The sequence below is a fragment of the Halyomorpha halys genome, unplaced genomic scaffold, assembly GCF_000696795.3.
Source record: "Halyomorpha halys isolate HHAL.00 unplaced genomic scaffold, Hhal_1.1 Scaffold387.1, whole genome shotgun sequence".
Taxonomy (NCBI): Eukaryota; Metazoa; Arthropoda; class Insecta; order Hemiptera; family Pentatomidae; genus Halyomorpha; species Halyomorpha halys.
Window position 1 is genome coordinate 125839 of NW_027108721.1, and position 11435 is coordinate 137273.

General features: G+C 27.6%; 1 protein-coding gene across 1 annotated transcript in view; it reads right to left on the reverse strand.

Annotated features, from left to right (window-relative positions):
- Positions 1-10840, reverse strand: part of Gpo1 (glycerophosphate oxidase 1) — a 24747-nt gene extending 13907 nt beyond the window's left edge. The window contains exons 1-7 of the mRNA XM_014422709.3: positions 10647-10840; positions 8024-8246; positions 4421-4584; positions 3052-3201; positions 1983-2127; positions 1699-1892; positions 1177-1371 (exon numbers count right to left, since the gene is read on the reverse strand). Coding sequence (XP_014278195.1) covers positions 1177-1371; positions 1699-1892; positions 1983-2127; positions 3052-3201; positions 4421-4584; positions 8024-8223 — 1048 coding nt within the window. The 5' untranslated portion in view covers positions 8224-8246; positions 10647-10840. The remainder of the gene's footprint in view (positions 1-1176; positions 1372-1698; positions 1893-1982; positions 2128-3051; positions 3202-4420; positions 4585-8023; positions 8247-10646) is intronic.
- Positions 10841-11435: the final 595 nt, after the last annotated feature.

Below are 11435 nucleotides of genomic sequence, written 5' to 3' on the forward strand. Positions count from 1 at the left end.
ACATTTTATTTGATGCATCAAATACATTTTTTTATTTTTATGTTTGGCGAAATTAATGTGTATATGTGAACCAGATATCACTCCTTATATTATAAACTCCCTGATCAACCAAACCCACTAGTTTCTAACTACTCTTCCATTCCTGGCAATCCTCCAATGTGCCTGAAAAGAAGATGGCCACGAGACCTTCTAATGTAAAAATGTTGTAGAGTGCTACCAATGGATAGATTTTCTACTTGCCTGTATCATGTCATTATGATCTTATATCAAATTTACTTGATGTATTATTATGTGGAGTTGTAAATGTCAACAAAGATATAATAAAAAATCTAAGCTTACTAAATTAAATTTCACAAAAATGTTGATTAGTACCTGCATGTCTGGGTTCGATTCAATAAACAAGAATGACAGAAGAATAACAAGAATGACAGAAGAATAACAAGAATGACAGACCATTTTAGCACAATGTTCCATTATTTTTCTCTGAAGGGATTTATTCCGTTCGTTTATCTTAATGCTTAATGCGAGATAAATTTTATTGATCATGAATACTTAATTGATATATTATAACATAAATATATTCATATACGATAAATCTTTTTAATCAGATATATTTAATTTATATATTATAATTGTATTGATCACTTAAAAAACACAGCAAAATTTGAGTATTTACATCAAATGATATATTCAAATAATTAGTCAGTTTTTAAAAATATATGACAGATAAACAATTAAGATTTTCAGGCAAATTATACTGGAAACCAAAATTTCCATTGTTTCATTATACTTCTGTTTCTCTTATCGTGTAATCATAGCTGTGGCACCATTTGTTATTGCTACAGCATCTGTCTTGAGCCCATTTGCCCATTCATATTTCATATATAAGAGGAGGAAGTTATGACCTCTTCATCTCTAAACCTGAGAAAATGCATTTTGTTTTAGATTAAGAGTAGAACCTAAACCAACAAGGTTTTTTTGATATACCCTGTCATTATAAATGAGTCTGAAGCTTGAGTGATGACTAGAGCCAACTTGCATTCCTTTGCTGCATCCATAGGGGAGTACAAGTTGGAAATGAGTCGCAAAGGCCTAGCAATCAGGAACTGTACACTGTGTTGGCTATATATTAAATAAAAAGAAAGTAATATATTATTAATATTATTAAATTAATACCTTTTATAGCAGCATCCACGGTGTCAGTTGCCATTGATCTATATGTAGTCCATTTTCCTCCAGCTATTGTAACCATTTGTGATTTACTGACTTCGACAACATGATTCCTAGCAATTGATTGAGTATCAGGTTTATTAGGATCTGATACAAGAGGACGAATACCAGACCAAGCTGATAAAACATCACCACGCCTCACTAACAACAATAAATCAATTTAATGACAAAAATCATTTATAAGGAGTCTAAAGTTAACAAACAATATTTAATTAAGAGGTTATTGGACTATTAAAAAAAATAATCACTTCCAAATATAAATTAAAAATGAAACCTAATCAATATTTCAATTGATGAAAAAAGTTAAGATAAAATCAAGACTATTATGAAAATAAATCATGAGCACCTAAACTGAGCACTTAGCTCAAAAATTACAAAAGTAAATAAGTTGAATCCTACATTAGATTTGCTTATATTGAACCTTCCCTCATGCCTAATTTTTTTATTATAATAGATGTAAAGATTCACCTTCAACATCTTTGTTAAGGTAGTTCTTTATTTCTTGTAAAATGAATAGTATTTCCTCTTCTGTAGGTTTAGGATGGTGGGTAACCTGACAAGGCATATCAGTCGTACCAGCAATAGTATGCTTCTGCCAAGGAAGGAAGAAAATCACTCTACCATCTGATGTGGCAGGATCGAGAAGACCCATCTTTTCTGGGCTGTTAAGTATACATAAAATAATATTGTAAATAGTATTGAAAATAATACAATTGTTTAAGGTTAAAACATATTAATTCTTTAAATTATACCTGTAATATCCTGGTAAAACAATATGCGTACCAGCACTTGCAGCACAAATAGAAGGAGTTTCTGGGTTGTCCATTTTTCTAATTGAATCAGTAAGTGGTCCTGTAGCATTTATAATACATTTAGCATAGCAATCCCACTCCTCCCCTGAAAATTGGACATACATATAGAAGAAAATTTATTGGAATTCTGTATTTATAACCATTAATCTGAACTATAGACATGGAAAAGATCCTTTAAGTCTCATGAGAAAAATGAGCAGCTAATTACATGAATAATAGTTTAAATTTCTGTCTAGAAAACTGAAATTGAGGTTATGAGTAATCAATTCAATATACCAACTACCAGGCTTCCTTCTTAAACATATTAGTATTAAAAATTGGAGTTTGGCCATGTGTTAAACGTGAATACATTATTATTAGTAGTAAACATAGCTGCTAATAAAATATTAAGATTAGTGAAAAGAGATTTCTGAAGCCAGAGAACCACAGATATTGAATAAAACTGGTAAGCTGGAAACACTTGTGAATTCTACACTCCCATCGGAAAACAATGAGCCAGATTCAAAGATAGGAATACTCAGATGAGAGATAAGAATGGAAAAATAATGGCAGTCAAAGGGGAAGTGTTGGGGTTGTGGAAAAATGATTTCGAACTACTCAACATGAACTGCCAAAAAGAGGAAAGAAAAGATTTCCGATAGCTGTAACACAAGCCTCATTTGTCCAATACTGAAGAAAGCATCTAAGTCTGAGTGGGTAAGAGTAAGAAGAGGGATTTCAGTCAGGTAAAAGCACATGCTTGAGAAAAGATAGCAATTGGACCAACATGTATATGTCCATTCATTGACTTAAAAGCAGCGTACGACTCTGTTGATAGAAACCGTCTTTGGAAAATAATAATTGAACTGAGATTCCCAGGGAAGTTGGTGTGATTGACAAGGCCTTGCATAAGTAGTTCCTAATGTAGAGTAATGGTTCAGGGAGATTAGACCAGATTTGACAGATATATTACTTTTTAATTGATAGAAAGACATAATAAAAAAGCTAAAGTAGAATTATATATTTTTACCTGTAAATTCATCTTTAAGTCTTGCTCCGCAACAACTGCCTTTTTGATCCTTAAGTATCTTTACTGCTTTTATATGATTTGCAACAGTTGCACCATGCCTTGTGGCAGTTAGGGCAATTGCAAGGCACATTCGAGCATCATCCTGCAGACCTAATACAAATCGTTTACAAAATAAATTATATTAAATGATAAACACATATAATTATTAATTAGTATTAAAAAATACTTTTCACAAATCATTTTATTTATAGAGTTTAGGTTGAATCTAATGTAATTTTTTTCCTTGTATGTAATGTAATCCTTTAAGTTTTTTTTTAACTTAAAAGGATTTTTCTTTTATTGTTGAAATAATACTGGGCAGGGGCTAGAGACAATTATTTTGACACATATGCTACAATGAATTAATGATAGGAAATATAGAACATGAGAAATTGATTATGAGAGAAGAGTGAAATAGGCAGTGAAGAGTGAAATTTCTACCTCCTTTACAAACAACAGGTTACTAAAATTTCTGACAGTGAAAGGAAGACAAGGTAAAAAATCAATTCATTGATTAAATCAATGACAAGTTATGGATAAAAAATAACTCAACCCCTTCTCTAAGTGTGTAATTTAGTTTTTTAATGTAAATAATATTGGCATGGAATCATACTGAGAAGAATAATGAGAGATTAACTGCAGTTGTAGAGAGTCAAAGATTGAAACTAATACCCAATTATTGCAAAATTATAAGTTGATCGAATGTATTGATAATAGAAATATGGTCTGTGTGGCCAAGAAATGTATACAAATAGCATAAAAAAATGTTAATCAGTAACCAACTAAGTTATTTAGTTATCCAACCATTAATCAACTAAGTTATTTATATTCCATTGTTTAGAAGATTACTGTCATTCAGACCATCTTCCTATCATCTGGTTGTCCCATTTATATAAAACATGTTTTTCTCCCCATTATTTTAGCAGCCAAATTATTCTTCTAGTGAATGCTATTGATTTCATAACAAAAATTGTAGAGCTAAGGGATTATTAAAAATGAGATTAAGATATGTATTTTTTTATTTTTTATTCATTTTAGATTCTGTCAGAAGGTTCTTATTACAGGTTTAGGGCTATTTAGCTAAAAATAAATTTTGGAAACTTTATTTTTAGCCATGTTTACTGAATCAGTTTTAATCACCATGCCAATGCTTAAAGTTTAGTGCTTTATTTTGTAATTCTTATTATATAAAATTCTGTTTTATAATTAAAATACAAGATTCATTTTTTTTTTAATTTTAATATTAACAACAAATAAAAATACTATGCTAATGAATATTTGTTTAAATATTCTCTCTAAAAAAAAAAAAAAAAAAAAAAAAATCAAATACCATCATAATAGACTATGGCACCACAAAGTTTATCTTTACGTAACATGGGAAAACTTTCTAAAGCCGATGCTTTGCCTATATAAAAAGATTGTTTAACAGTTTTGAAACCAGCTACAAGATCATACATTTTCATTCCAACCCAGAAATAAGGCACTTGCCACCACCTGTAAAATATAATATTTCTGTTAAATTTAATTAACTAATGAATTTTCATTAACTTAAGACTTATAGTTTATTTCGTATGTTCATGAACTATAAAAATGAATAAAAATGATTTTGATTTTTTTTTGTTAATAATTGTGAAAATAATTAATTAAATATTTCAAGATAATCTGTAGGACGTCAGCCCACTTGTATGTATACAACACTTGGTCAGAAGTTGTCCCAACACAGACCATTTTTTTTCTCAATTAATCCTATATATAATAATAAATGGGCAAGACTGGGGAAATTACTATTAGATTTTTATATAATTATTAGTTTTCTAATTATTAAACACAATTTTTGTAGTTATTAAATTATAATTATAAGGAAATTATAAGTGAAGGAGATACAAGAAGCAATATTGAAAATAAGATGTTTCTTTGCAATCTACCTAAGCCTAAATCAGTTTTTTTTTCAATTCTAAAGGCTAAATTTGATTCAGACATAAATAAATAACAAAAACTACTGATTAGCAAAACTATCACTTTTAACCCTTTACTTCTAATCTCCTCATTTGATACTAATAACATCATGTAAAGCGGGATAAATCTTAGTCATCTTCAGTTGTTTTTACATACACTACAGGCCACCTAAAAATGTCTTTATGGAAAGTCATTGCATTTGTCGAATAAATTCTCTTAATTCCCTTATGTCTTCCAGTTTCTTCCCATTGATAGGAACACATAAAAAAAATATGCGCACACGCACGCACGCGCACACACACACACATATATGCATAAAATAAAATGTCTTACAAAAATAAGATTAATAATATTTATTTAATAAAAACCATAATTAATTAATACAAAATATAAATTATATTTTTTACAATGTGGGTTTAATGAGGTTCGAAGGAGATGTTTCTCCTGAATTATCCTGATTGATAGTTAAAGTTTAAAAATTAATCCCGCTAAAAAAAGGAACAACAAAAATAATGTTGATCATAATAAACAATTTTTAGCAATAGATAACCAAAGTTGTACAACATAAATTAGGAATATGATTAAAATAATAAATTTAAAAAAATAAACAGTATTATTTTTTCAATAATTTATTTTTGAATCCCTTATAACTTGAATTTGAACAGTGGCAAATACCCCTGAAAACTTGACCTAACGAAGTTTTCAATAAAGTTGTTTCTATCATCTATGTACCTTTTCTTTGATCCTAATTGTACTCATGTTCTATTGTTACTTTATCCATTACTATTATTTCTTCTTTTCCTTTCTATAAAAGAATCCAAATTCTCCTTATAAATTGAAACTAGGATAATTCCTAATGCTTAGTAGTAATATTATCTATTGAATTTTACTCTAGACTCCTCATAATTAGTTTTACGGACATTTTAATTCATAAAAAAATTGTATTATATAATTAGGTGAATTGAACTTCATTGAAAACAGTTTTTCATTTACTCTATAAGTTTGAAAGTAAGTAATTGAGTTTAGGGGAAATTTTAGTTGTGTTACTGTGTATAGCAAAGCACTATTACACATTTTTTAGTGGCAGGGCTAAAGTAAACACAAACTTCTCATACATTCTCGGTTAGTTGGCTCACAGGTTTAAAATTAAAAGAAAATCATTTCATAGGCATTCTGTAAAAAGGATGAATTCAACAAACGAGGTATATTTGTATATTTTTTATCTGGTATCTTTTATAGGATTAGTCATTGATACTAATTACTTTATCTAAGTAAAACATTATAATCAGGAATTTTCAAGGTTTTCAAAAATGTGAATCTAGATTTTTCATCCATAAACAATTTTCTGGACCAGGTAACGCACAAAATGAACTGACATATACAGTAAGGACAACCAACTTTTTTTTTTTGTTTTGTTATATGAAGCTATATCCCTAACTTCTTTCATTACTCAACAAAAAAAAACCTAGGTTCTATCGGTATCTAATAGAGATATAGAGGAAATTTGTGCATTGGGGTGATGTTGAGAATCGAAAATTCTTGAAAAATTATCGATTAACCTTATAAAAGACAATTTTGCAAAAAAGTTGGTTGGTTCCTTATTAAACATGTACCCACAAATATACTTTTCTCAATACTGTTGGATTCCTTTTTTTTTAGAAAATTTAGAAAATAAAACAAGATACATTATGACTGTTTGGATAGACAAGGTTTTTTATTGCAGGGTCAGGAAAAACATTTGGTAGCAAGCTATCAGGTTGTAAAATATATTCAAGGTTATAGAAACATTCTAATTTTTTTGTAATGTGACAAAGAAAAATAATTACAGAATTATTATTCTAACTTCAGCTATAAAAACAATATTTAATTTATTGAATTAGTGAATTGGATAATTTTTTTACAAAACATTCAAATTTAAATTTATTGTCAATGGATAAGGCAATTCTATAACTGACAAAAATATCAAAGAAAAAATTTAAATAGTAATGTAAACAGCACGTGATAATATCTACTATGGCTCAAGGCCCTTCATACGTTAACAGACATGTGATTAGATAAAATTGCCAAGTGTATGAAGCTATCATGCATTCATTGAATGATTAGTCACCAGTGATGTATTAATAACTCAAGAAATATTGATATTTTTAATATGTAATTAATTCACTGCAATATTTTTTTTAAATTATTTTATATAATAATATAATAGCATTATATGAAATTTATATTCTGAATTATTTTGTATGATTAGCTTGGAATATATTTATTGAATATATATACTTTTTATCATGATGTCAAGCCATGAACCAGGGGTAAATTTAACTGAAAATGTCTCAAAATGAAAAAAATATGACTGATATTTCAAGTAATTAAAAAAAATAATTTAACAGAGAATTTTTTCTAACCACGTAAAATATAAGTGTTGCTTAAATTAATTTTATTTAGCTAAGCAAAATATCTCAGTTAAGAATGTGATGGCAAGGAGAGTTAGATCTAACAATCCCTGGTTTGAAACAGTATACCACATAGAACCCTCTATTCCCACCTGTTTAACTCATACTTGTTTTGTAGCAATCCTGACAACCCCTACTCTGGTTAGGGTTGGGCGGCAACATTTAGTTGGCCACCTGAGGTTGTCCAAAAAGACCAATTAGACTACTTCTCTAAATATGCTTGATATAACAGAAAATAAAGAAAAGTAAATAAATAAACTGAATGTGATACGTATAGTCAACTCTCGATTCTTAAAAATTAAAATTTTTTGTTATCCTCTGAAGAAAAGTTTTTAAGAAAATTATTATTTCTTTATTTTCTTATGTTATTCCTGCTTTTGAAAGCAATAATTTTATGCTTACCAGTAGCTCAAAACCTGTTTTTGTAACATATAAATACAGTATTTTTGAGAAGGCCAAGGTCCTTCACAGCCCATCATACAGAAGTAACAAATAATATTTTAATATTTTTATTAATAAATACTAACTTATAAACAGGAAGCATTATTGGCAGAGGTTGAGTAAGATGAGGTGCTGATTCTAACATAAATGCTCGTTCGTGTAAAGCCTCTTTAACCATACGGTACTGTTCAATATCCAAATTCATAATGGCTTTTTGTAAGTAGCGAACTCCACCATGAATAAGCTTTGTGCTTCTTGAACTGGTTCCGGATGCAAAATCATCCATTTCAATCAAAGCTGTTTTCAGTCCTAAAATACAATAATAATTTTACAATATGTTAATATCAAAACAAAATTTAATTTTCTACTTGATAATTATAATTTATAAAAAAAATATATATATTGAAGCTTCATATCTATACATACAGTATAAACTGTCAATACTTAAAAAAACTAAAAATGTTAGGATGAAAATTATTTAACTAAAAAAAAACACTATGGAAATAACAATATTCATACTTTAAGGTATAGAATATACTCCTTTTACTTTACTTTGTTACATTATTAGTGAAGTTGATGTTGACTAAGCTGAAATTTGGAATAGTAGTTAGGTTGTATTCTACTAGACATTACGACTCCTAGGAAGTGCATTCTATCCTATGCATCTGTGCAAGTCAATATATAGAAAGCTCGTTGCAAAAACAACAAAAAGAAAGTATATTAATGTATTGTCAGAAGAGTATTCACTTTTGTTTAGGTATGGAAGGTATCAAATTTCAATATTCATAGACATCAATTTTACGAACTATCCACCAATCTGTTTAAGGACTTACAGGGTTTTTCTGTAACATATATTTTTTTAATTAAATTATTTTTTGTAAGGTTGGTTAATAGGTGTTCACAGGAATTACTAACATGGCTGGCTATAAATGATTGACATCTCTTCCAAATTGAACAATTTTGTAATTTCTTTAATTTTGTTTTGTTATTACAATGAATATTCTAATGTTTTAAACAATAAGCAATTGGTGTTTTAAAATAGTATTTACACAAAGAGTATGAATTAATTTGAAAATCTGAACTTTATTTTTAAATATAATAAAACGTACCCAGGATGCCAAAATTTATATATATAGAATCAGATTAAAATTTTTGTTAATATTGCATAAGAACAATTAGAATGGCCTTCTCACGTGTTACAGAACTTTATTTTTAAGAAGAAGAAAGTAGTTTTGGTTTAGTTGAATATTATGATACTTTATTATTTATTTTTGATTCATAAACATAATATAAAAAAATCTCTTATCCCAAGTCAACATTAATCATTAGAAATATTGAAAAAAAGGATAATTATTTAAAATTCATAAAAAATATAAACTTCATTTAACTTGTTACCTCATATACTATTTATTTCCTAGAAAAAATGTGTTAGCCTACACAAAAAAGTAAGTACTTCTAACTAAAAACTTTTCAACTTTTTTATATGTAAAAAAAAATATTTTTAATTTTTCAAGTACTTGGACTTAATCTCATAGATAATAATGTTGGGATTCATAATTATCATTTTCAAATATATAATATCAAAGCAAAGTCTCACAGATAAATCAAATATATTTCCTCACATTACAAACAATCCAATGTAAATAACAGTTTTAACTATAAGATAAACTTTTGAAAAAATCATTGTTAATATAATTCAATGTTGTGGACAATATGAAGGATGTAAGAATCTCTAATAGGCATACTGTCATCAGAGAAGACTGGGTAAAGGCTGTTAAGCAGTTCAACAATCGCTTCATGTATCATTACTTTTAAGAGGAAAAATATGATAAAGTTATTTATATTAATAGTAAACCATAATAGAAGAAGATCCGGATAGCAGTCAAAAATAGTATAAAAAATATAAACTGTTCATTAAATGCCAATGTTTCATTACATATTGATTTCACTGCACAGCACACTATGAAGACCTCCTCCAAGGCTACAAAGAACAAGATGTAATTAGGTGAAAAAACAGAAAATATGAAAGAAGTAATAGGGAAATAGATAAATAATAAAAGTAAAAATCTACAGATGAAATAAGTAAAAAATAAATTAAATATTAATAAATAAAAAGAATAATATTCATTTATGAAATATGAAGAATGTAATTATGCAAGAGATATAGATGTGAAAAAAGAAAATAATACAATAAAATAATTTATAAATAACACAAAAGTAACAATAGAGATGAAATTCAATCAGTAAAACTTATAACTAATTTCATCTTAAAAAACTTTAATTATTACTAATTTCATCTCTAAAATTACTTTTTTTTATTTATCAATTTTCTTTGATCAAAGCTATATCTCTTGTCGTATAATATAATAGTGTAAATTAATTAAATGATCATAACTGAGCAATTTAAAGAGAAAGTGAAATGATACAATAAGAAAATTGATAAAAAATAAAAATTAATGATTATATTTATTTTTTACTAATTTTATTTCTGTTACTATAGTTACTGTTTATCTATTATCTTATTACTTCAATCATATTTTCACCTCATTATGCCTTGTTCTTTGTAGCCTTGAAGGAGACCTGTAACATGACCTAGAGTAATGGGACTTATTAAATAAACTCTACTATTTTTGGTGTTATTCTCGGTAACCATCCAGATCATATTCATCTTGAGCTATTAACTTTGTTTCTAAAAAACTCCAGTGTTACCCCTGGTTTGTGCATCCAAAGCACAACCCGCTCCTGATGCTCCACCACCAATGATGAGCACGTCAAACGATTCATTCCTCAAGGACTGCAACTGAGTGCTTCGAGGAGGAAGAGGTCGCTTAGATAACGATACGTTACATGAACTAGCATGTACTTTTAATTTGTCATCCTCCTAAACAAAAATATATTAATAAAGGTGTAATTTCACTCCAAACTAAAAAAATAAACAACTAATTAGAATGTTACTATTTTTATTTATTTAATATTTTAAAAGCATATGGAGCTACAAATTATTTATATGAAATGAAAATTATATTTTTTCAACTATTATTGCATGATGAAATCTTAAACATTTTATCATAAGTTAATATTGTTCCCTTGAACTTGTTAATCTTTATCTTCAAAACACAACCTTCAATACCTCAAAATTATGTTCAAAGCAGTTTTAGCTAAAAAAAAAATTATATATGTGTGTGTATATGCATAATTAATACAAAATAAATAAATAAATAAATAAATATATATATATATATATATTTTTTTTTTTCCTTTCCTGCATGAATACAATAAAATTTCTTTTACCTTCGCTAAGAAGTTAGCAAAAAACCCAAAATTATTATTGTTTATGATTAAATTTATTGTAAAATTCAAGACCATTTCTAAATATTTCCTTTTCTTTTTTTCAGCAGTAAACTTCTTCATTGCTGAATTTGGAAGTGAATTATGAGTCTGAAGGTTAAAAATAATAATTTATCCAATTTAATGCTTTAAGATGTTCTCTGCCATTAG